The 27,672-nt window shown below is 37.7% G+C and overlaps 1 protein-coding gene across 1 annotated transcript in view; it reads right to left on the reverse strand.

The window, feature by feature from the left end:
* Positions 1-3,535: 3,535 nt before the first annotated feature.
* The window catches only part of LOC105446682 (U6 snRNA-associated Sm-like protein LSm4), a 31,250-nt gene continuing 7,113 nt past the window's right edge, over positions 3,536-27,672 (reverse strand). Inside the window, exons 4-5 of the mRNA XM_030996435.1 lie at positions 27,240-27,411; positions 3,536-5,082 (exon numbers count right to left, since the gene is read on the reverse strand). Of these exons, the coding sequence (XP_030852295.1) occupies positions 5,000-5,082; positions 27,240-27,411 (255 nt within the window). The 3' untranslated portion in view covers positions 3,536-4,999. The remainder of the gene's footprint in view (positions 5,083-27,239; positions 27,412-27,672) is intronic.

Here is a 27,672-nt window from a genome sequence, read left to right on the forward strand (position 1 = left end):
AATTTTTTCAATATAATAATAAAAAGCACATTCAAAGCTCAGGGATATTATGAGGTGGGACTAATTGAAAATTCTGTATACAGTTTATTTGTTGTAATCACTGATTCTGGGATCGATGAAACATTAATCCCCCCCCCCCCCCCTAAATCTAAAAGTGCGTAACGACCGCCTAAAATTGGGTAACTCCTCCTAATTTTGCAATCATTACGTCGTAAAATTGTTTGTTCATTGTTAGAACAGAAGCTGTTCTCGTCGTCTCTTTGTCACGCTTAATTGACTAGCTGCCCGTCTTTGAAAGCCATGTTTGGTTACTTTACTAATTGATGAATAAATATGCATGGAGATAACACGAACACTAACAAGCAATAAAACACTTAGACTGATTGTTAATTAACTAATCATAAACCAGCAGGACTGAGGATCGTAAACCCTTGAAACCACAAACATAACTAACAGTGTGAACAGTTCTACGAGTCCAGACTAATTTTTGAGTATTTCTAAAGCCCTCTACGTTAAAATCAATACAACTTCTTCTTCGTTTTCTCCTACCCCTCCTCTGCCTTCTTCTTTTCCTTCTTATTCTTCTTTTTCTCCATTTTCTCCTTCTTCTCCCCTCCTCCCCTCCTTTCTTCTTCTTCTTCTTCTTCTTCTTCTTCTTCTTCTTCTTCTTCTTCTTCTTCTTCTTCTTCTTCTTCTTATTTTCCCTCTTCTTGTCTATATTCTTCTTCTTCTTCTCCTCCACCTCCTCCCTCTTCTTCTTTTTATTTTCCCTCCCCCCCCCCATATTTTTTTTAGGCCGTTTGACCTATTTTCTGATGATCACGTACTATTAAATCTGCTGACTTATTTGGATTTATCGCCTGTTACAAAATGTAATGAAATTGATCTTGATTTGACGTTAAAGGTAGTGTATCCTTTTTGCAGTCAACATCGACTTCTGTAGAAATTTGCAGGAATTATAATTATGTCACGTATGTCCTATCTGTGAAATTCAAACGTTAGCAGTGTCCTAGAATTTAAATTATTTAAGGAAACCCGTTTACTTTCTAGACTACACTGTCACGGTCAAACACTATTGAGTGACTTAATTTTTTTTTCTTTGGTAATAACGAACACAATATGAGCTGTAAAGGGTACATGACCATTAAATTTTGTCTACATCAATAAGCCGGGCATTAACCCACTTCTTGTCATGGCCAAAATTAAACTGATTGAATCTTTGCGCAGCACAAAACGTACGGCCATTCGGTACAAGGGTATGAAAAACAGACTATTTAATTAAACGACCGCGATCGCTATTTTCGATTCGTCAAATTACGATCGTTATCTTCCCACAAAAAGACATTTTTGAGCCCTTTTCGTTTGATGGAAGTTCTAAATTAGTATAACTTTTCATATGCCGTTGGAATTTAACGTTTGCATCTTTTTGGCCCGCAAATGGGATCATGACTTCGACTTCAAAGAGAGAATATTTCACATGGTCCTGCCCAACAGTCTTCCTGTAATAATGATACATCTTGCTGTATGAATTCATTTACACCCATGATATTATGACGTTGTATACTAGAACTGTTTGACATTTGACCCGCTCATCATTGACCATGCCACCGATGTCCGAATCGCTTTCACCGCCTTGAATATTGTTTATTTATTGGTCCTTTTCGACAAAGACCGATCTTTATTGTTTAGTCTCATGTTTATCCATTACCAACTTGGTTTCTACCGGCAGTGACCATGTGAGGGTCTATTTAGAATAGCCAAGGGCAGCTTGACGCCAGTATAGGAAGGAGACCGAGTTATAAGAGAGAGAGAGAGAGAGAGAGAGAGTGAGAGAGAGCAAAAATCTTTTTTTTTCCCCGGCATTTATCGCTGTTGCACGTTATTTTCAACTGAAAAAAAATTATATAATTATATAAATCAAAAGGCAAGTTTGGTGGAAGCAGAAAATAAGAAACTCGCCAAGTGAATTTCCAAAAATTGGACTAAGAATTACTTTTAACTACACTTAAGTAAATTTAACTACACATACACAAATGAATTACACACAATTATCATATATCGGCTACATTATCGACTACAATATTATTAATTTTAGAAGTTTCAAAATTTGGAGAACACGATTTTGGCCGAGATCGTGAAAACGATTTCACGATTTTGTAAAGGAAGAAGAATAAGAAGTATACTTTACACATAGATGATAGTAGGGAAGATAAATGGAACTGATAGGGAAGGATAGGGCAGCTATATTTATCTTCTGGGAGCATGTTGAATTTATACCTCTTGTGTTAAAATTTGAAGTTAACTTGTGTATCTCATTGTTTTCCTTTTCGAGGGGGGGGGGGAGTCAAGATTCTCCATAAACGTTTACAGAGTATACCGTACTGTGTTTTTTTTTAGTCAAGTGAAAACTTTTAGAGGAACTGGCAATTGATTTAATCAAGTACAGGTCATAAATTATTCCCTTGTAAAGATGCATGCCGGATAAAAGAAATTAAAGAGGTAAAATATTAATGTGGGGACACTAAATAAAATGCAAACTCATCTTTGAGATCGTCACATTCAAATGTATGACAAGTCTCTAGTTTGTTTTCTGCCCTCATATTGCTCCTCCCATCTTAAAAAAGTACTTCTCTTCCTCTTTTATCCACTCATTTATGATGGCGCGATGGCTCAGTGGTAGAGCAGTGGTCTTGTAACCAGGAGGTCCCGGGTTCGAAACCAAGTCAATGGGCTAATGCCCTTTGATAAGACATTTATCGTCATTATCAAGTCCCTCAGAGCCGTCAGTCCCCTGGTTGCTTACATACAAGCATATGAATGCTTTCTTAGCAGTCAGGTTAAACAAACACATTTATTCCCATAACATTCTATAACATGCCATATCTGAATTACAGCTGTCTCTTTCTCTCTCTCCTGCTCCACTGTCATCATTCATGTTCTTCTTTCTTCCTATTCCTCCTTCTCTTCTTTCATTTATTCCCATAACATGCCATATGTGAATCAAGCCTCTCTTGTTCTCCCCCGCTTTACCATCATTATTCTTGTTCTTGTTTCTTCATATTTCTCTTCCTTCTTTCTTCTCATTTTTCTTCTTTCATCCTATCATTTATTCCCATAACATGCTGTACCTGAATCAAACCTCTCTCTCTCTCTCTCTTCACCGTCATCATCCCTGTTCTTCCTTTTTTGCTATCTTTCCTCCTCTTTTCCTTCCTCTTTCATTCAGTTATTTTTCTTCATCTTTCTTCAGTATCTCTACATTCTATTTCTCCCTTCCTCTTCTTTTCTCAATTCCATTTTCTCCCCTCTCCTCCTCTCCCTCTTCTTCCTCTTTCTCCCATTCTTTCCCCTTCTGTTCTTCCCTTTCAGTATCTCCTCCTTTATACAAAGCTGTCCAGATTTTCTCTGATGTGTGAAACTAGAGATGTATCGCATACAGTACCCACACTCATTAATCAGTGTGTACCTCCATTTAATTCAATAATAAAAATAAAAAATCATAATTTTTACTGGAGACATTAAATCAAACACAATATAGCTTGAGATCTTGCATTATATTTAATACAAAAAACATATATTTACAAAAGACAACAAGTATACTTCTGATACCATGATTCATATTTGGAAAATAATCAAAATTATGCGTCAAATGAAATGCCCAGCAAGGTGCTACCGGAAAAGGAAAGAAATTACGAAATGTCTCTGACTTGCAGGTTATCATCTTTTGAACCATTTTCACCCTTTTCTTTAATTCCAGTTATGAATTCAATTCACTAATGACCCCATGTCATTAAAAAAAGGGAGACAATCAAGTAAAAACAAGTATGTAGGTAAGTCCGTTCTAAACTTCTTCAAATAAAGCACTGAAGTCTTCCTGCAGCTCACAGTTATTGGGACTTTTCAGTTAACTGGCAAATCAAGAGTAATTTGAAGGAAAAGACCTGCACTAATGTTTCCAAGAAAGAAATAAAACGTTAATTTAAATACCTACAAAACTATAGAATATCTATAGAATAGATATAAATGTCTGAATTATACAGCAATGCTCCTTTTACATTGGGACTTGGCAGTTATAACTACTCTGCTAAATTATTGGGGAGGGAGTCTTTGACTGTGAAAGTTTGAAAGATGCAATACCGGTACCTCTGTCACACTGCCTAACAGACTCCAAACCAACTTGAATAGACTCAAAACCGGTTATTCTTGGCTAAAGGGACGTTTACACTGTGAGCAAAAACAATATATATTTTTTCTCATTCCGGAGTCTCGTCTGTAGTTGATAAGCAACTAACTATACATGTAAATGTGACTCAAAACTTGAATTGGAAAAAACCCTCCTTTAGAAAAAAAAAAATTTATGGCTGAAACTCAGCCAGTTTTTGGTCACATGAATCTCCTCACTTCCGTGCTATTGCATGCACAGCGAGTTGCGCATGTGCATGAATAACCAACCTTAAAAAACAAAAAATTATCAAACTCCAACTTTTTATGAGTTATTCCACTCCAGGGGGGTGTTTCACAAAGATCCTAAGTCCAACTTTACTCTAAGTTGGACTTAAATATTATAGAGAGCCATTTGTAGCCTTAAAATAAAATATATTAAAAAGCAAAAATTTAAGTATTTTAGACTTCTCATTCATTCCACATCAAGAACATGTCATCTCCTTGAAAATAGAACATATTTATGATTTGAATCAGTATTTTATGCCTTTTAAAATAACTTTTACAAAATATTTTCAAAGATGCTAATGGCTTTCCATAACTTTTAAGTCCAACTTAGAGATAAGTTCTACTGAGGATCTTTGTGAAACACCCCCCAGGAGTGTAAATGGACCTTATTTGGACCTTTCAGATTAATGTAAATGTTCTTTGTTCTGTCAATTGTTGGTCTGGTGTCAGTCTTGTAGAATGTGACTGGGGGTATACAGGGCTTAAAGGTATGGTTCAGAAGTTAGCTACACTAAAGAATGAACTAAAGAATGACGACGTTGACGATATGCTATGACTTTGGTGGTCCTCCTCTTCCTCCCCTCTTGCCATCGCCTCGTCCTCCTCCTCGACCACCACCTCGACCAAATGCACCTGCAGCAAGAAAAATAAGACGAGAAAGAGGGAAATTGTTTAGAATAATATATAGTTATTTTGGGGGTTTTTCAACACAGAAAAAGACACACTTAAATACAGTCAAACTGTCTATAGCGACCGTCCAAGGGAACACAAAAAGCGGTCTTTGTAGACAGTTTCCCTTAGTACATGTTTCAATGAGAAACCATTTTCAAGGGAAACAAAAAATGTGGTCTTTGTAGGCAGGTGGTCACTAAAACAGGTTGGACTGTACATGTATTTTGTAGATGAAATAATACACAAGTTTGATTGTATGATGGTGTCTTTCACAAAACTTGTTCTTTTATAATCTGACAGCTTGCCAGATGCTTGCCTGACATTGCAACACCTAATTTGTGCAGGGCGAATTCGAGCAAGAAATGCTATGGACGGGTAAAATCAACAACAGTTTTCTTGGTCTGGGTAGAAACATCCGCAACTTCTACATATACATGCAGTGTAGACACAGTATAGTAAATTGATCTGCCACATAATACCAATATACAAACAAATAGTAGTGGCCTTTGCAAGGCTAATTCTTAGGCCTCCATCTTTGATTGTGAAGATGGAAGGAAAAGCCTGGCCAATAAAAAAGCAACTGACAGACCATTGCTTTAATTTGGCTAAATGTGTCGTTAATTTATGAGTTTAGGCATTAGAAAGGGAAGGGTACAACTTTATTCATCACTAATCATTTCTCGATGTGATTCTAACTTTTGAAGTTGGTCGTGAAGCCCACTCCCCTTCATTACTCACCGCCCAAACAGTTTGAGACTCCTGGAAAGTACAAAGGGGGGAAAGGACCTCACCCTTTGACAGTAGCTTATAACATTGACCAAAAAAATGCCATCAATTACTTGAGGGATTTGTAGATCAACATGGGTAAGAATGGATGGATTGTTGCTGCTGCATTCAACATCCCCCCAAAACATGTCAAGCCTAGGACAAATTGCAGTCACAAGTCAAACAGACGTGTGTGGACAAATGACCACTGGTGTTTATTAATCAAACAGCTCCAGGAAGGAGGGGTCATCGGGGGTCAAACAAGGGGTAGAGCCGGCTCCATGAGTATGGATGAGGGGTCTTTTCAACCCTCTCTCTGAACGCCTCTTCCTAACCCTTATGGAATTACACCAGGATAAATGTTCTTTTTGTAGAATTTCCCTGCTTGCCCCATATACACACTGTAACATAACTAATATTTAATTACTAATTCACTGATCAAGTAATCAATTCTCACTATTTTACTGCAATAAAGCCATAATAAATATTTCTAGTTATTATATTCACAACACTAAATGATTTTTAATGACTAATTCACTGAACCAGTAATCAATTCTCACAATTTTACTGCAATAAATCCATAACAAATATTTCTAGTTATCATATTCACAACAATTACAAATCTTTATGAGATCAGTATTATAAAATTCACATATTAGTGTTCAACATATCATTGTGGTATAACACAATCCACATTGGCCAGCAATCTCCATTCTGGAAAGGTATCGAGAAAGCTTTTAGCTCCAACAAATTCAAGATTCAAGATTCAAGATCATACGCCATTTGAGGAGCAAATATTACATTGATTTGTTTTCATTCTGGTCACCAGGGTAAATGTTCTTTCTGTAGAATTTTCCTGCTTCCCCCATAAACATACTATAATATAACTTATTTTTAATTATGAATTCACTGATCCAGTAATCAATTCTAAAAATTTTACTGCAACAAAGTCATAATAACGCATTTCTAGTAGTCATATTCATAACTTAAAGAACAATTATGAAAGCAGTATAATGAAATTCACATAATTATTACAGATGTTCAGAACATTATTGAGGTATAACACAATCCACATTGGACAGCAGTCTCTACTCTGGGCAGCTGTCGACAAAGCTTTTAGCTGCAACAAATTCAAGATTCAAGATTCAAGATCATACGCCATTTTGAGGTGCAAATATTACGTTGATTTGTTTTCATTCTGGTCTTCATATCTCTTCACATGTACCACATACATGCCTCATCATTCACACAATAACAAAATCATAACTGATGATCACATCAAATGAAATCATCCACTCAAAAGAATTTTAGGAGATATATTCTCGTATGAAAATGTTGAAAACACACAGGCCTACTGGTATGTACGGTCTACGGTGCAATGATTAATAAAAAGTACACCTTCCCTGAAATATCAAAGGTATATTCAATCATTATCTGCTCGGGCTGTAAGAAAAGACTCAAAGGAGATCAGTAGTACAGAAATATAACTTCAAGATGACCCAAAAATAGGAATAAGACATTTCCCTTCCTCTCTGACCCCAATATAATACAACTTGACCCATCTTCATCCTTTCATACGTACTGATGCAGAATTCAGCCAATGGTACTATTCAAATCATTCACCTACTGCCATAGTGATGAAAGCATATCGTCTTTCGACTGGAAAATTCCCTTTCAGACTTTCCTACGAGCACCCCAGTGTAAAAGGAAGTTGTTTACCCGCATGACCTATATCGATGGAAGGAGATCGACGTAATCCTCTCGTAATCGACTTGAAATCCTGAGATAATTGCCCACAGGACAGATAGTATCAACTTTTAATCGATGAGAACAGATGCTGATAATCATCAGGTATACGAGAGAATTAATATCGGAATTTAAGATGTAGATTGATTTGAGGTTTGTAACCACGGAGTTGCTAGGCAAGCTTTCAAATCGACTGCTTGAATCTTGATAAAAAGCCATCAGTCGATTGCTCCAATAGTGCAAAATAATTCTAGGTGGACTGCGAGGCTTTAAAAATGAATAATTCTGTATTCCACTGCCTACATGTACATGTACAAGCTCCCCTCCACATAAAAATATCTTTCTGGTTGAAAAAAAAAATGAAAGTGGTAGGAGATTATGATTTTAGAAGATGATAAGAGTCCATATACTACATCATCGTTTCCCATTCTTCACCTTTTGCTGCAAGAAGGCCGTAAAAGCCAACCTGCCCTAATATTATTAATTTCATGAATTCAATCCTTTTATCTATAACCACCTTTTCCCACCAATACCATTTAAATATATATCTCTCATACTCTTGAATTTGGTCTTCAAAGGAACTGGTTTATTTCATCCTCTTAGTTCCCTATTATACTGTACACCATTAACATAGCATGTGATACAAGCGAGTGGCGTACAAGAGTGAACTCCATCTCAGCTGCGGCCGTCACATGATGATGATGATGAGGGTACACCTCTCCTGTTTATCTAATTCTATATTTTGAAAGGTTTACTTGCCCTATTAATACCAAACACTTTGTACTTCTCATTCCCCTCTGGTTCCAAAATGACTGGTTTTGACTTCTTTGCCCTTGCATTCCCCATTTCAATTAATTTCACCTTCTAGTAAAAGATTTTCAATCCTTCACTTGATTCCAAAGTGACAGGCTTACATTCGCTCCTCCCATGCCACCTTTATCCAACTCTTTCTAACTACCGGTAGTGCACAACCCATTTCTCACTGTACCCTGGTATTTTGGTCCTAAGGTTACCGGTAATGGTATAACTCAGCCCTCTTATTACCAATACCATCACTTCCAACACCATCCATCCTTAGATCGGTAGTTTCTGGCCCATATACGTAACCAGTTTACTAGCCCTTCCTGTTCCCCTCTCATTCCAATTACCACCCCTCCTTAAAAGTTTACTTCCCACTTCCCACTCGTTTCTGGTCCCCAAGTAACCGGTTTACTCGCCCCGCTCATTCTCCCATCTCATCCCCATCTCGTTCCGCTCAGCCACCAACCATATGTCTGCAAGCTGTCCTAACATGCCATCTGAATTTCAATTTATTTCTGAAAGGGGATCCCAGGCCCAGGACTTGTGGTCGCGTTCAGCCGGGTTCGAGAGGAAATAATTGAACAAGCCTTGAACTTGTGCCTGCTTATGAGGACACTGGTAGCAGAAGAACTTCTTAAAGGTACTATGTCCCTTTTGCAGGCCCAAAAATTGAAAAGGTTAGATTCCAATGGCATTTGAAAGATAATACTAATTTAGAACTCCCCTTAAAAAAAGGGGGCTTGAAAATGTCTTTAAGTGGGAAAATAATGACTATTATTTGTCAAATCGACTTAGGAGCTATAGAGCCAATAAGTAATAGTCTTGATTTTCAGACTATTGTACGGCATGGTCCTACGTTTTATGCTGAGCAAAGATTTAATCCGTTTCATTTTGGCCATTACAAGAAGTGGGTTATTGATGTAGACAAATCCTTTACAGCTCATTTTATGTACATGTATGTTATTAAAGAAGAAGCAAAAAGCCAGCCAGTTACTCAATACTGACAATAGTGTCTGACAGTGAAGTCTAGCAAGTAAACGGGTTTCCTTGAATATTAGGACACTGCTAACGTGTAAATTTCACAGATAGGACATACACGACATATTCATAATTCCTGCAAAGTTCTACAGAATTTGAGGTTGGCTGCAAAAGGGACATACATGTAGTATCTTTAAGGGTATACATCTAACTTTTTATCTCGTAATATTTATGAGAGTGATATCAATCGGCATATATACTAAAAAAAAGTGGGTGAGCATCTACTGAATATTTATTTCAGTATTGGAGATTTTCTAGGCTGAATTTTCTTCATTGAAGTTCAGAATCATTTATTTAAATTTTTGCGCTGCTTCTACACAAAATATCTTTTTTATTGGAATATTTTCATTTAAACCATGATGCTGAGTTGCTAAAAAATTATATGAAGATATCAATATTTAAAAATTTCCCTTCATCTACAAAAAGTGTTTTTATATTATCTAAAGATAAGTAGACGATAGTGATGTGTGGGTGGATTAGAAATGGCCCGAGTGAGAAAATGACTGAACAAAAATGAGAGATGATGAGAGAGAGAGAGAGAAAGAGAGAGAGAGAGATAGAGGACAAGAGAGAGGAGAGAGGGGAAGAGAGCAAGAAAGAGAGAGAGAGAGAAAGAGAGAGAGAGAGAGAAAGAGAGAGAGAGAAAGAGAGAGAGAAAAAGAGAGAAGGCCAACATTAGAAGGAGAGGAAAGTAATATCTCTCTCTCCCTCCTTGCAGATGTCACCAAGAGGACAGACAGCCGAGATTGAAGCCCATTTCCTGGAGGCCCGCTGGGTGCCCTGGCCTTACCTGGTCAGGGTCCAGATTACACCAGGAGGTACCCCCGCTGACTTGGACAAATCAACTGACATTTGTTGGAGCATTGGGCAATCCTGACAGATTACAGTTCCATTTTTAGACCTTTCCTCACCAAACTTAGACCTTAGAAGATTTCAAGTGTCATGTTTCTTTCAAAGACTCTTCATGTTCTAGAAAAGTATTTTCATGAAAAAAAGTCACGCAGAGCATGAACTTGCTTGTGCAAATCTTTGGCAGAATATCACTGGTTTAATTAGTTTGTATTTTTTCCTAATTTTTTTCTAACACAAACCCACTCTGATAATCTTCCAAAATTTACAAAGGTGGAGTGAAAACCTGAACAAAGGCTCATTTACAAAATCCAAACACCATTTTGAAAAATTTAGATTTTTATTTCTTGTCGTTGTGTCTGCCAGTAGTTGCTTAGCAGGTGGGTTTGTGTTTATACAAACTTTAATAGCAACTACCAACAAAACACCAGAATGTGCTTGCAGTGTAACATATGGTGTAGCGAGAAGGCAGCCGTAAATGGAGGAAACTTTTAATGATCTGTTGCTCAATCAACGGGCTCTTCTTTCTCCCTTGGTGGAGCAACAACTATTAAATTTAATGGACGAGGGCTTTGAGAATTACCACATACCCATTAAGGGAAATCAAATTTGTACTTGAGCTATCATAAAACACAGGAGACCCTCTTCATCAAATTAAGAAGGGAAAAAAAAGAAACAATTACCCTCAACAAATCTGTGCCCTATTCTGCTGTATTTCTAGTTCTAGATTAGTATTCAATGAAAAAGAAGTTCATATGGCTGGGATGGAAGAGCCTTGTGAATGCAGACTTCCCCACTCATTCTCTCTCATAATATTGGTTCTCAAAAGATGGCAAATGATAAATGTTTATAATCAATAAATGTCTACAAACTATGCATCTCATCCATGGTCCAACTATCCTGTCTTCATAATCATAACAGACTGTCATTCACTAATCCTTTCCATCTTCTTCTACCATCTCACATACGGTTAAAGATAAAGACCAGTTATGGTCATGCGATTGCAATGTGAAAGAACATTGGGGAATCTATCAGAAAAGGTTGATCATCTAGCATATAAGTATTGGTGTGTACTGCAAGGTTCTGGAATCATCAAAATGATAACAAATTTGGCCCAGTCTTGGTAAAGTTACAAGCACTGTACACAGAAAGATATATATGGGACTACGCGGCATGTGCGTGACACATGCATTATATCTATCAGGTCCAAATAGATATAATAATATACCAAATATATCAATTAGTAGGCGGTTTCTCAGCAAAATTTGTATGATCACGTATTAGTCAAAACATATTCTCTCACATGATTGGTAATAAGAGCTTCCATTTCATTTTTTGAGAGAGGTGCGTTTCCAAAACTGGTCTTTACCTTTAAGGAAAATAGATGGGGTGAAGGGGGTTCTCCATTAACTACACAAAAGTAATTTATTAGTTTTACCTAACTGCTAAATAAAGAAAGCATGTGTATGCTTGAAAGTAGGCAACCAAGAGACCGATGGCTTTATAAGTCCTCTCCGAGGAACTTAGTAATGAGGATAAATGCCTTACCAAATGGCACTATAATATCGCATCAAGTTGGTTTCGAACCCCGGACCTCCTGGTCACCACTGAGCCATTTGGCCTTGTGTGTCCAAATATCCCATCTTCTTATAGACTGTCATTCACTTGCTCCTTTCATCTCCTTCTACCAACTCATCCACAGTCAATGAAAATATATGGGGGAAGGGGGTTTCCCCATTAACTATTCAAAAATTACATGGGGGGGGGGGTGCATCTTGAAAATAAACTTGTGTGTCTGTCAATGGGTTGTAATGCATAACCTTTACACTCAGACGTTTGATTTTAAAGTAACCCTCCCAAATTATCAATTAAGTTGGTGCTGGTACTCCCTCGACTCCCCCTTTGCCCTTCTACCTCCCTTTCTGCCCTTACTTTAGGCCTGTCTTCATCAGCTCGAGATTGCCAAATATCCCGCTATTTGAACTATCCGATAAATTATCCAGATAATTTGTGTCTTCATCAGCCCAAAGTTGCAATTAGCAGGATATGTGGTTGAGACAATCATCCCAAGATATCTTGGGCTAGTTTGCAAAATATCCCACTTTTTTTTCAAAATATCCCGATATTTGTCCGGTGCGTCTTCACCAGCCCGAAGACTCACACTATGCGTGAACGCTGAGCAAAATATCTCGAGCTAATTTCTCGAGCTTGAGTTTCAAGGTCAAATCTCGAGCTGATGAAGACGCGATTTGTAACTTCAGGATTATTTCCCTAATCAGAAATAGCAGGCTATTTGGCAATCTCGAGATGATGAGGACAGGCCTTTTGAAAAGCGCTGGGAGACGTTCGGAGGAAAGATTAGAAGCACCTTGATAAGGTGAACCTTTCCGAAAACAAGTCCTCAGACACAAAGAGCAACAGTAGCGACTTGAGTTTCTTATGACGGTAAGAAAAGAATTAACCTTGTCTCATTGTTAGGAGAGAAGGGGTGTGCGATTGTGCTGTGAGCGGATCAACAAAAACAAGCGTGTCTGTGAAAATAAGCCTTGCAGAGCTAGGTAAGGTTGTATGGAGATGATGGGGGAGGTATGATGCAGCTTAGGGCGCGTTCATGCTTGATTTTGACGGCCAGAATCAGGCATCTGTTACGCGTTTAGTTTAAAACACGATTGCGTTCATGCTCACTTTTGTAGAATCACCGAAAAACGGCGATCACGATCGCCGATCGTAAACTCACAAAAAGATGCGTTTACAATTTGTAAACGCGTTTAAATGGGGTCAACGCACTGACCTCTAGTGGGTCTACGTAGCATGCGCACACAGGTTTGCGAATCCAGCTGAAGGCCACCCAAGGAGAATTGCCTGGAGAAGTGAGCATGAACAGTGCACCGTGGAACTGCGATTACGATGAGCGTTTACGATGAGCGTTACAAATCGCTCATTCTGCCTTCAAAAATCAAGCATGAACGCGCCCTTAGACAAGGTGGGCTGTTTTAAAAAACATTGTCACAGAGAGCTTGGTGGAGAAATGGAGAGAGAGAGAGAGAGAAAGAAGGGGAAGGGGGCGATATAGAGAGAAAGAGGGAGAGGAAGTGAGAGTCAAATTAAGATCAGTTGTATGTTAAATTACTTGAAAAAGTACAGATGGATTCATGACAAGAAATCCCTTAGTGTGACTTACACGTACACGTTATAAGGCAGGGAAAGAACATGCAAGTTCCATGCAATACTGAATAGTACTAAGGGAGAATTTTAAACAGTCATGAATGCCAGAGAGAATGAGATATAGATGTTGCGATCTAAGTGATACATCATCAGACAGTTTTTAAGTAAGCCCAGCTTCAATGATAACATCATTATTTTGCCACTCTTGACCCGGTGCAGTTAGTGGGTACCTTGTCGTACCTTGAATATCCATGGGGATGGGTATGTGCCCCCCTCTTCCCCCCCCCCCCTCCCTCCCTCCCTCCCTCCCTCCCTCCCTCCCTCCCTCCCTCCCTCCCTCCCTCCCTCCCTCCCTCCCTCCCTCCCTCCCTCCCTCCCTCCCTCCCTCCCTCCCCCCCCCAAATATGGAATTATTACATAAACATATAGAAAGGAGCAGCTTTTCAGATTTCGAAATATACATTTGTATGTAAAGATATACAATCAAAGTTCTTTCAAACAGAGATACCTAAAAACTTGAAGCAATAACAAGTTAACAACAGTAGGAATGCAATGCATGTGACTTTCGTACAAAACTCACAAGGGCAGATTTTTTATATTCTATGCCCATATATATATATCAAAACAGCTGATATCCATTTGGTTTAATTTATTAAATTTGAATTCAACCTTGAATAATAAACCAAAATTGGATACATTGTGACAAAGTTCTGCTAACAGGTTGTCTGTATAGGCACAATTCCAGACTCAGTAATTGGGCAAACTCTGCATGAAATTTGATTTGTACGGTCATTATCTTGGCTGCTGTATAAAACTTGCAGAGATCAGCTTTCTTCAAAAGCGGTGAAGATCTTTGGTAGAAGACAAACTTCATTCAGCTGCTATCTACTTTTGTTTATCTATTTGACAATGAAATAAATTTAAAATCAAAATGAGAAGCTAAATACAGTGATTAAAGCAATAATACAGTAATGCTGAACACATTTGTAACCCGGCTGGTGTTCATAATAATCCGGGAAAAAATGCTGAGGATCATTAAATGCAATTAGCAACCATTAGTACTGGTTAAACTTGAAACATTCACAATATTTTTTGGCCATCTTCATGGCAAGATATCTTAAAAATTGTTCCAACTTTAGAAACCATGTTTAGGATTCAACTCATTTTGTTGCATGATTATGAAACTTTGGGAATCTCACCCACTTCCAAAATTCAGCATGGTTTCATGTACCGGTATGCAGCATTTTCAGATATTACTGTATCTTCCATTTTTGACTTTTCAGGAACACATTTCCTGGGGGGGGGGGGGGGGTGTAGGGGAGGGGCACATTTTTTCCTTGATACATAACAATCAGAGGCTCTCTTCGTGCTTTTCAGCCCTACATAATTTCAAGTTGATGTGCGCACTCACATCACTGCTTGTACAAAAGTTAATTTCATGTGATGCATTATGGGAAAATATTGACAAAAATATGAGCTGTGGCATTGTCATATATCCTAGAGGCCTGTCTTCACAAGCTCGCTATATATCCCGCTATTTGAACTATCCCGATTGCAAACTATCCAGCTAATTTGCATCTTCATCAGCCCAAAGTTGCAATTAGTGGGATATTTGGTCGGGATTGTCATCCCAAGATATCTTGGGATAGTTTGCAAAATATCCCACTATTTGGCAAAATATCCAGCTATTTTTCCGGTGGGGGAAGGTTTGCATAGCTTATCCAGGGAAAAACTTTACACCGATTCCAAAAATACAGTGCAGGAATGTCAAAAGTCATGAAAAAGAAAACAGATTAATCTTTCATAGGGACAGATTAATCTTTCATAGGGACAAAAAAAGGTATTTTTCAACCACTAATTCTAGACAGATACAAATGAAGAAGAGCCTTCGACAGAGAATTATTATTGTCATGAATGCTGTACCTGATAACATACTTAAAGTATTTACAGACCACCTCGAAATACAAAAGAGGCACAGAATAGAAAGAATAAAGCACTGTGTGTTATTTGACAAATTGACTTTGAGTACGGTTTATCCAGCTTCATTCACTCTGTAATCTTAGGTATAACTGACACTTTTGCTTGCCAAATTAAAGAGTACCAATCACCTAAACAAAAATAGAAATATGTTATTAATAATAATGCTGCTGCTGCCGCTGGCGCCACTGCCGCACCGCTACTACTACTACTTCTACTACTACTACTATTGAGAATGAACTTAAACTTGCAAATATCTCATTATAGTAGAAATGTTAAAAGCTAATATTGTTAAACAAACCTGTAGTATAGTGGCATACTGGCATAGATCCCCTAACATACAAAGCACAAAATCTTTAAGTGACTGGTTGCCTTTAAGAAGGCTACGTGTATCAATCTCTACTTGATTAATGATAATTTACATCTAGGCCTTGTAAGAAACCTTTCAAAAACCATTTCATTCTCTTTTTGTCTCTTTCTCTATTCATTCCATATTATCTCTTGTCCCCCCTCCTCCTTTAAATGTATAATTCTACGGACTCTACCCCCTCCATCTCTCTTTCTCTTTTTTTCCTATCTCTGTACATGTATGTTCTCTTCTCTCCTATCTGCCTCTCTAAGACCCCGTTCATGCTTGATTTTGAAGGTAGGATGAGCGATCTGAAACGCTCATCGTAAATGCTCATCGTGATCGCAGTTCCACGGTGTACTGTTCATGCTTACTTCTCTGGCTCATCGAGGCAATTCTCAGTGTGTGGCCTTAATTGGTCTTCCAGCTGGATTCGCAAACCTTCACTGTGCATGCTACGTAGACCCACTAGAGGTCAGTGCGATGACCCCATTTAAACGCGTTTACAAATTGTAAACGCATCTTTTTGTGAGTTTACGATCGGCGATTGTGATCGCCGTTTTTTCGGTGATTCTACAAAAGTGAGCATGAACGCAATCGTGTTTTAAACTAAAAGCGTAATAGATGCCTGATTCTGGCCGTCAAAATCAAGCATGAACGCGCCCTAAGTTTGCATCTCTTTTTTTTCTCTCTCTCCAATTCCCCTTCTTTTTATTCTACTCCTTCTTCTCCTCCACCTCCTACTTCTTCTTTTTCTTCTTCTCCTTCTTCTTTTCCTTCTCTGCCTTTTCCTATCTCCTAAAGCTTTCTCAATCTATCTGTCTGTTTCTCTGTCTTTCTTCTTCTCATTATTCTTCTTTTTGTGTCTCCCTCAGCCTCAATCTGCCCCCTCTAAAATATGTCTATATCCATGCAAGAATTCATGTCAGTGAAGTGTTTCTGTTCATAATGTTGTTCATTGGTGTTCAAGTCCCACATCAAAAACAAATCTAATGCTCAAAAAAATAAAATTAATAATAATCACAAACTGAAATGAAAATGTCCTTTCCACTCAAATTATCAAATATTTGTTTAGAATGCAATACAATGACGCAAATCAAACTTGCTTCGAATCCAGCCTTTTTCGAAGAGAAATTGTTGACTCTCAAGGGATCCAATTAGCACTTGAAATTGTCAAAGCTCTATCAAAATCAAAGGATGCAAGTTAATGATGCAGAATAAGTGACAAGCTAGCCAATGGATTTATATTTATAAGCACTCTTCATAAAATCGACGCTCCTTCTACTTTCACTCAGCTTTCAATCAAACTACAAATATCAAGAGTGTTTTTTCTGTACAGTGAATAATAACAAAAGATTTCTGCAGAAATTCTGCCATATATTATGTCTAACTAAATAAATTTATAGCATAGAAGTGTGACTTTTCAAGTATTCCCATTTGCAAAAGTAATGGCTTTTCCAAGAAGAAATAATTCCTAGTAAACAATATATTTGCAAGTGTTTTCCATCCATTTTCTTGCATATTATTCCCAAGAGCACTCAAAGACTTACTCAAGACTTGATATATATATCTTACTGTTACAATATACAATGTAGATGTGGAATCAATCATTTTTTTAACCTGCATTTACATTTTCTCTCATTAGTTGTTTTTCATTAAAAGTTCTTTTTTTAAATGTTTTCAAGTAAAAACAAAACCTCTCTTGAGATGCTGGAAAGAATTTTTAAAAACAAAAAAGTTATAAACTATAAAATTAGATGAATGGGAACCAAGCTAAATTTTTCTTTCTTTTCAGCAAGAATGATTCAGAAATTTTGGATTTCCATTTTTGTCCGGTTCTCCCCATTGTCCATACTGACCCTGTTTTACTGTAGTACCTTTAAGCATTTATTTTGAACATTATACTCGGTATCACTTCTGTATCGCATTCATCATAATCACATTCGTGCATGCAAGTCCTCACCCAGCATAGATACTAACCCCCTCTCTCACCTTCTCTTGTTTCTTCCTTTATCCTCCCTCTTCCCTTCTCTCTATTTATCGTTGCAAATGCCTCCTGACTCTCTGTTCTTTCCTCTCCCCCTCTTTCTCTTTATTATCTTTCTCTTTATATTCTAACAAAACACCCTCCCTCTCTCGTTAAAAAAAAAGGATAAATCTCTCTCTCCCTCTCTGACTCTGTTCTTTATTCCTACCTCTTCTCTCTTTTTCTCCCTCTTTTCATCCTAAAAAAACTTTCTCCATCCCTCCCCCTATCTCTCTCCCTTTACTCTTTCCTTCTCTTCTCCCTTCCTTTTCTATCCTGTGGAGAAAAAGATTCTTCCTTTCCCACTTCTCTCCCTCTCCCTCCAATACCCTCTCTTTCTCTCTCTCTCTCTCTCTCCCTCCAGTACCCTCTCTTTCTCTCATCTCTCTCTCTCTCTCTATCTCTCTCTCTCTATCTTTCTCTCATCTCTCTCTCTCTCTCTCTCTCTCTCCATCCCTCTCTTTCTCTCATCTCTCCCTCTCCATCCCTCTTATCCTAACGCATCACATCCTCGCGGTTGCATACCAGCATGTACATCTGACACCAGTCCCGAGCTTGACATCGGCATGCCCAGATAAAACAATGGAGAATGATGGGATTACATCCTGACTGCTGCCCTCGCGGACTTAACGCAGACGAGAGGAGGCGGGCAAGCTGTAAAATACGGGTCTTAGCTAGGATATACCATTAAACCTTGCTGTCGCACAGGATAGTGTCCCCCAAGGCACAATATGGACATAACAGTCAAGAAATGGCAGAGTATGAAAATTGTATGATATCGTGTTCCAATTCATTTTGGGCAGAATTACATGAAGGGCTTACAAGTACATGTACGTAGAACTATAACTTAAAGGTAAAGACCAGTTTTGGAAACGCCCCAATTTCAAAAAATGAAATGGAAGCTCTCATTACCAATCATGTGAAAGAATATGTTTAATACAGAATGATAAAAAATTTGCCGGGAAACCGCCTACTAATTCATATATTTGGTAAATTTTTTTCTCTCATGGTCTGTGAGAGATATAGGGTAGTCCCATATACATATTTCTGTGTATAGTGCTTGTAACTTTACGAAGAATGGGCCAAATTTCTTATCATTTTGATGATTCCAGAACCTTGCAGATGCTAGATGCTAGATGATCAACCTTTTCTGATCGATTCCACAACGTTTCTTTCACAATGCAATCGCATGACCATAACTGGTCTTTACCTTTAATTTTGTTAAAGAGGGCTTGTTCTTCAAATTGATATTTTAACCATAACCGATAGTATAATATACACAATTTTTCTGATTTGATATACAGCTAGATACCCAAAATTCTAAACATCTACAAATGACTTCTTGTAGAAGAAAAAAAAAGAAAGGCAAAAGACTAAAGAAAGTGGAAAAAATAAGCAAATGACTGGTTAAATTGTCTTAATTTTCCAGATGATAGTGTTCAGAGGCATCTCATTTAATTTGCTAATATCACATGGCTAAAGACTCTAGTCATTAGCCTGATTCTGCAGAAAATGCCTGATATTTGATCAAAATTCTTGAGTAAATTTAATGGATTAATCACAGTTTTCTGTTCTCATTGTTTATTAAAGTAACTCATATTTTTTCAGATCTTAGTCTTGTTTCCAAAATATCCTGCTTTTTGGGAAATAGCAGGCTAATTTGCAACCATCCGAGCTAGTTTGTGATGAGCATATTGGTCTGGTGAAGACGCAATTTAGAGCTTCGAGATGATATCCCAGAGTCTGAAAATAGCGGGTTATTTGGTAAACTCGAGCTGATGAAGATAAGCCTTGGGATTCAAGAATTTCTAGAATTGAGACTTGGCTTGCGATTGAGATTAAAGTGAGGTTTAAGGTTAGGTACAGTGATGGGTCCTCGAATTGTTCCGGAATCGTACCAAAGTTTCAAGAACGGCATTTACACTGCAAAAATCCGTGAAATTTCGGCAGGCTTTAACAAAGAAAGGACACTCCAGACTCCAGAGATGCATTTTTCATTTTGTTTGCCGGTAGTTGCTATACCGACAAAACACTGGAATGTGAGAAAAATCATTGACTGACTTTTTTTCCCTCTCGCGTAGACGTAGAAGAAGCAAGCATAACATTCTTATCTTCTCTAGAATAACTGGGTCGGAAAATGAGACCAGGGTGGCGTGTTTTTTCAGTGACATGAGATGAAGAGATGAAGTGTTATTCCGATATTCATCCCCGTCTCTATCAATGACTTGCTAGGTCTGATTTCATCCATGCATACCATACAGGACGATGTCCCTGCCACACAGATACTGTTCCACCTCCTGTAAAGCCATTCTTAAAGGGGGCAAATCTATTTTTTTAAAAGATTTATGCTGTATGTTTGGAGTTTTGGATTCTGACGTTACATTCTAAATATCAGCTTAAAATATCCCTTTTGCAAGTTGAATACTCTAAATAACTTAAGGTAAGAATCTCAGTGAAGGTAGACTATGAAGCATCCATCTTCAGAGGATTTAAGACTAACACTATTGTGATTCATTAAGATATTCCGCAAAAAGGCTACAATTTCTTTAAATTTGGACAAGTTGTTTTGGATTTTTTTATTTCTAAAAAAAGAAATATCATATATATACTCAATGATAATTTTTAAAGCAGGATTATTAAAAGTCTCAGTATAGCAATTCCTGTGATCATCAATATAACAAACTAGATTCCTTGCAATATTTTTTGAATATGATACAAGACTTATATTCACATTGACACTTTTTCTTTCATTTCACATACATAGGGAAGATGGTAGTAAAAAGACCAGGACGTGTATTCAAGATTAATTGTTAATCTGCCGACATGAAAGGTTGATTTTACTTTCGACTAGCACGACAGGAATATATAGTGGTGATTATGACAAAAATCATGAAATGCATACAATTGTCACAATAAACATGAACATATCAATCGTCCAAGTGACAAAGGTAATTTGATAGAATTATACACTCCCTCGATTATAAATGTATTGGATTCTCACCTCAGACTCAGAATCGCAAACGAGATGAAAAAGTCATTACATCACACTGGCAAAGTGACTTTCAGATAATCATTCATAGTAGATATGCATTCAAATGCCATTGTAATACCTGCACTACAGTCCCACCAAGACATTTTTTTTTTAAAGGGTAAATCATCTATTTGGAGCCATAAGGCATTACTTCATACTGTACCAGTACATTAACACAGAGTTAGTATATACATTGTAAGTATTGGTGTGTACTGCAAGGTTCTGGAATCATCAAATTGATAGGAAATTTGGCCCAGTCTTGGTAAAGTTACAAGCACTGTACACAGATAGATGTATATGGGACTACGCGACACGTGCACGATATCTATCAGGTCCAAATAGATATAATAATTTACCAAATATATCAATTAGTAGGCGGTTTCCCTGCAAAATTGGTATCATCACGTATTAGTCAAAACATATTCTTTCACATGATTGGTAATAAGAGATTCCATTTTTTGAGAGGGGGTCGTTTCCAAAACTGGTCTTTACCTTTAAAAGATGAAATATGAGTATAACTAGTAGTAGTACTCTATTATAGTTTCAGGGGTATGGGAAGATACTAGGTTTTCACTATCTAGAGTAAAAGGTAGTACCTGTACATGCAAAATCTACACCAAGCTGTAGTTTAATACTTTAGATTTCAAATGATGAATTAAACTTTAAAAGATGTACAGTCGTGGCCGGATAGTGCCATCAATGGATGATGGAATTTGACCCCCCAACCTACGAAAAAAAGACATTATCTAGCATGGTCACATGGGTTTTGTAAGTCCTCTCCGGTGGCTCTATTGTGCCCAAATCTATTCTAAATGACCCCCAAAACATATTTGAAAGGTTTCTGAACAAGGTTATCAATTAGCGTGTCAAAAGATATTCACTTTTCCCCTGTTAAACCTTGTCATCTTTCTTCTTGGAAAACTAATTTTTATAGAAAAACATGTTATGAGATATGCTGTAATACTTTGCAATTGCATCCTTTAAGTACAAGATTACAACCGATGTTTGTTTCGTTGACTACTAGTATCCTGCTGAAAATGACAGTCTTGCATCAAGCCTTTATGTAATATTAATATCTATTTATAATATTGACAGTACCCTTAGAAGTCTAACTTAGAACCTAATTCCCTGTACAGCAGAAAAAATGTAAATATGGGCCGTGGAAAAAAATATTTTAAAAAGCTCTGGAATATATAAAGGGCTCTGAAAAAAAGGAGAATGATAAATTTTGCCACAAAGAAAACTTGCTCACATGTACAAGTGGTTAAAATGAATACTTTTCCAGTCTTGTAGTTACAAACTTGAACACTTATTATTAAGGTCCCGTTGAACGCTAATCATGGCGGGTAGATGGTGGTTGATTACTTTGAGGTTTTGCAAAAATGCAAACATTTAGTTTAAAACTACAAAGGTGCCACGTAAACAAAGCTATGGGACTTTACCTTGTAGATAACTTCACTAAGTTGCATGACAAACATCTCTAATCCAGCATCGAATAGCAGTTTATTGTCACCTTTTAGTGACATCTTATTTCATCTTTTGGTCCAGAATGCTATGAATTACAGATTTGTACACGAGCAGAAAGGGCAAAACTCACTGGAAAATTTGGGCCCGTTTCTGATGCTGTACATGTATATTGCGCTGTTCATGAATAAGAGCCATTTAATTGAAAATAATCATTGAAGTCTTTAAATTGGCAACGCAGAGCGAAATTTATAATCACTATCTTCATGTACAAATTTGCAAATTTCTTGTTGAGTTTTCATTCCCGCTATTTCATTTAATACAAATTATTTTGGGGGTGGAAAATTATACAAGTAAATGTTGCCAATTTGAAGAGGAAAAGCTGATTTATTTAGAGCTTAAGAAAACTCTGAACTAATAAACATGTTTGTGTCAATCTAGTTCATGAAATATGAACTGGGTTATCTCTTATCACAGACAATACATAAGATAGAGTGTGACATTTGAAAGAAACCTGACAGCGTCAGTTACAACCCCAGTATAAAATGATGAATGATGACGTACATTAGAATGATACCGGTACTCTATCTCCGTTAAAGATCATGAATCGATGCACTCTTCCCCTCCCTGATGTTTACAATATTACAACTCTCTCTCTCTCTTTCTCTATCACTCCCTCCCTCCCCTCTCTCTCCGTCTCGCTCTCTATACGGAGTCAAAGTCATGTCTGGAGGAAACTGTAGTACTAAAGGGAGTTTACATGTACAGATACAATCTGCGCATGGGCAGATAAAGGTCATTTGTACCGAAATGGTAAAACCCAGAGATGAATACTGGATATGCGCTCATGAAAGTTATGTAACATTATTCATTTATGCACCACTGGTACATTCTATGATACGCAGGTGGAAGTATTCTTTTCAAGAGGTCAAACAAAAGGTATTCATGAAGCACATCTAGGACTTTGGTAGTTATTATTCTAAGATGCTCAAAGTGGAACTTCTCCATGTGTAAAAGATCTGTGGATATTTGGGGTAATTTGTACCATGTGCTATCTGTAAACTCCCTTTTTATGTGGTGGTGCTAACCAACTTTATGTAAATCCCATTAGTACATGACATGCAAATTACATTTGAAATTACATTTGAAGAGGAAGCAATATCAATCTCTGACCACCAAGCGTACCCACATTTCCCCAGTTTTGCAGTCGCTACACTGGCTCCCAGTAAAAGATCGCATTGTTTTCAAAATTTTGTTGCTCACCTTTCATTGCGTTCACGGCTCTGCTCCTCAATACCTTATCTCTCTAATCCAAAACTACACTCCTGCAAGACCTCTACGCTCATCCACTTCCAATTTTCTTGTAACCCCCAAAATTACCAAAACGTGGGGGGAAAGATCTTTTGCATACTCTAGTCCTAAATTATGGAATGGCCTTCCTGAAGACATCAAAAAATGTTTATCCTCTGATTCTTTCAAAACTCATCTCAAAACATTTCTTTTCAAGTCTTGATCTTTTTTCCTGTTTACACGCACCTTGAGCACTCCACAGAGTGGATTTGGCGCGATATAAGTTACATTATTATTATTATTATTAACACAAGAACATCATATTTGAGTTTCAGAGATCTTGTTCAATACCTTGTAATATACAATGCTGAGAACAAGCATAGAATGACTAGGGGCCAAATTATGCATTTTCTACTCAAGAGCTTATAAACAACAACAAAAGAAGAAAATGTCTATACTTTTTATGTTAAAATGATAGACAGGGTGTCCCCTAATAAATAGGCAGGACAGAAGAACAGAAAATGTTGTGCAATTGATAACAAAAGAGAGCATGTGCAGACAGAAATCTTCATGTACAGTATACAAGTAAATCTTGGAAAAAATAAACTGAGATGGTAAGATAAAGAATGTTTCAGAATCCTCTAAATAACAGGTACATGCATTTCGTTATAAATTTACCTCCATTTCTCCATAAATCTAGTTTCCATCGGAAGCTGCGCATGCAATAGTACTGATTCTTCCTAATGAGGTACCTTGGCAATTTGCGAGCAAATATGTGGTGCATTATTAAGCTTTACACACAGAGGAATGGCATTTTCGACAATCGTAACATTTTAAAGTCATTAGCAGGCTTTCTAGCGGCGACATCAAACAGCCCCAATCAAGGGCAAACCAGGTGGTGACCTCATCAGCGACCCCTAATTCCTCCTGGTAAAATAATTGGCTAATTTCTGACGACTTTTTGATGATTACTGGCGGGACGCACCCGAGCTATTCCAGACTGCGTAATCAGGTAAGTTTCTTGATGGGTTTTTAACGATTATTGGCGGGGGAGGGGGATGCAACGAAGCGAACATACACCAGACTTCCTAATCAGATGGACTATTAAAACAAAATTATGGTGTATTAACAATGATTATTGATGGGGGTGGGGGAGGCAACGCATGAGACAAACATGTTCTCGACATCATGACCGTAATGTCCGACAACACATGGATTACGAAGGTGTTGTACGCACTACGCAGACCGAGTTCTAAATCTAATTAGTCCAAAATCAGATTGCAATAAATCTAGCCATCAAGGAGTCATTGTGCTGTAACTCGTTCTAGAATTGAATCTAACGATGCAATGATTTTGGATGGATTCCTTGAAAATCACTTTGGGCGCAGCGCATGCAGACGGATAGTGCAGAAGAGTTGAATACATGTACATGTATGTTTCTAATTTAGATCTATCATTACAGAGATAGGGTTTATTAATCTCTAAATCATACTATGGTACATGTACATGTAATTATGGACATTTACTTGGGATGCAATCACAAAGACCCAGGAAATTAACTCAAGGACAATTTCAACATCCTATTATCGCACAGAAATCACAGTTAGATTATCATTTAATATGAATTACATAATTTCGAAGGTTGCACATACATGGACAAGGGTAGTGAAATGGCCCTAGTTGATATTTCAAAAGTCTCTGCAATCTTGTTTTGGTAAAGTCTTAAAAAGTAATGAATTAAAACTAAATAATGCTGGTTGAGTATATTTCTTTTATCCCAGCATTCTAATTTAAGTAAACTGCTCTGGAAATCACTTTGACTCTTTCTAACGATTTTGCTGAAAACAGCTTGCTACTTTTTCATGAAAATTTCCAACATAAGACATTGGAAAAATACTAATTGAAATCCAATTTTTACCACTAACGGTAAACTAAATTTAATGTCCAAACTAGAAAAGTTCATTTTCCTTTCCTTTCTCTATCTTTCACTCTCTCTTATCTGTCTCCCCTTCTCCCCCAACCTCCTCTCTCTCTCTCTCTTCTTATCTGTCTCCCCTCCCTATCTCTATTTCTTTCACTTTCTACATGTATGTCTGTCTGTATGTCTCTCTCTCTCTCTCTCTCTCACTCACTAAGTATTATCCCCTCACTTTCTCTTTCCCTCCGTCACTATATATCTCTTGTCACTTGTGAATGAATAACTAAGCTCTTCCTGTCATCATTGTCTATGGATTTACGATGCAGACAAAATAAAAAAGATGCCTTTTATACCCTGTAAATAGTTTACGACCCTTTCCCTCATTTCCTGGGCAATAAAGAACAGTTGTTATTGGCTAATATTCCATGGGGAGAGGGAGACAGCCAGACACATGAATGTCATTTTTAATGCATTATAGTACCACCAACAGACATGAGCATTGTAAAGCAAACTACACAATAATAGCAGTCTGCACCACAATTCGTCAATAGAGGGAGATATTCTATTTTAGAGTATGGAAGCATTGACGGTTATGAGCTGTGGGAGCAGCATTGTGATGAACAGAACTAAGGGTATGTTTATGCTCAACTTTTTCTGGCCAGAATCAGGCATCTGTTACGCGTAAGGTTCAAAACACGGTTGCGTCCTTTCTCACTCTTGTAGAATCACTGAAAAACGGTGATCATGATCACCAATCGTAAACTCACAAAAAGGTGCGTTTACAATTTGTAAATGCGTTTAAATGGGGTCAACGCACTGACCTCTAGTGGGTCTACGTAGCATGCACAGTCATCAGTGCAGGTTTGCAAATCCAGCTGCAAGGCCAATTGAGGCCACCCAGCGAGAATTGCCTGGAGGAGCCAGAGAAGTGAGCATAAACAGTACACCGTGGAACTGCGATTACGATGAGCGTTTACAATGTGCGTTTCAAATCGCTCATTCTGCCTTCAAAATTGAGCTTAAACGCACCCTGAGTCATCTACACAGTTGCCCATAAAGCCCGGAATAAACTTTTCTTACTTTTGTTCATGAAATGATTGTGACAGTACGATTTATTCTTGATAGATCAATTTACATGTATATCTTCTCATGATATTATAGATCAATCTCTATAATTACTCTTAAAGCTTATCAACACTAGAGTGGCTAGGAGGGATTAGACCACACAGCGAGGTCACTGACAGGTGGCTATCTCATCAATTCAGCTCTCAAATAACATAAGAAATAGAGGATCATGGGGGACCAACAGGCACCGATTGGGGAAGTTTTCTATATAGAGGGAGCAAGCAGCTACAAGTAGGGCAGTGGGGCTTTAAGAGAGATCCATAGAGTTCTGATAAGATACACTGTATCAACTTTACCGATCAGGAATAAATCACATTGTCACAATCATTTCACAAAAAGAGTTCAGAAAAAAAATTCCAACTTAATAGGCAACAGTGTATACATATACATGTATCTTCATAAAATAAACAAAATCTGGCATACTCTGTCACAGTGAGCAGCAGTATACCCTAAAACCATAAATATCCACAACAAAACACTTACAGCAAACGAATAGCAGTCTTTTTAGACTGATGTGAGTTTTACCAAGATTAAAAAAAATTCCATGAAAAATAAAATGCAGTTATAAACTTACCTCCTCTACCTGGACCACCACGACCCCTTCCGCGACCTCCACCTCCACGGCCGCGACCTTTGGATACGACCTCTTCCTTGACCATGTCTATGACCTCGTCCGGTATCCTGAGGTATTTGATGGTGCTTCCCCTGATGTAGCACTCGGGCATCCTCCAGAACCGGTCACCGTCCTGAGTTCAAAGGTCACAAAGTTCAGTTTACATTTCAGATTTTCAGGCTAACATAAGTATAATGCACTTGTCATTTGTAAGATGCACCTCTTGACCCCCGGGAATGGTGCGTCATTGTACCGATGTGAGTCGTACATTTTGATACCATGACGCACCTTCCGTCACAGAAAGTGACACACCATTACATTCCATCGACGCACATTTGAGTCAAACATATGACACACCATTTCATGAAAATGACTAGCCAATGACGCACATTTG

This window comes from Strongylocentrotus purpuratus, unplaced genomic scaffold, assembly GCF_000002235.5.
Source record: "Strongylocentrotus purpuratus isolate Spur 01 unplaced genomic scaffold, Spur_5.0 spur5_scaffold_3, whole genome shotgun sequence".
Lineage (NCBI taxonomy): Eukaryota > Metazoa > Echinodermata > Echinoidea > Camarodonta > Strongylocentrotidae > Strongylocentrotus > Strongylocentrotus purpuratus.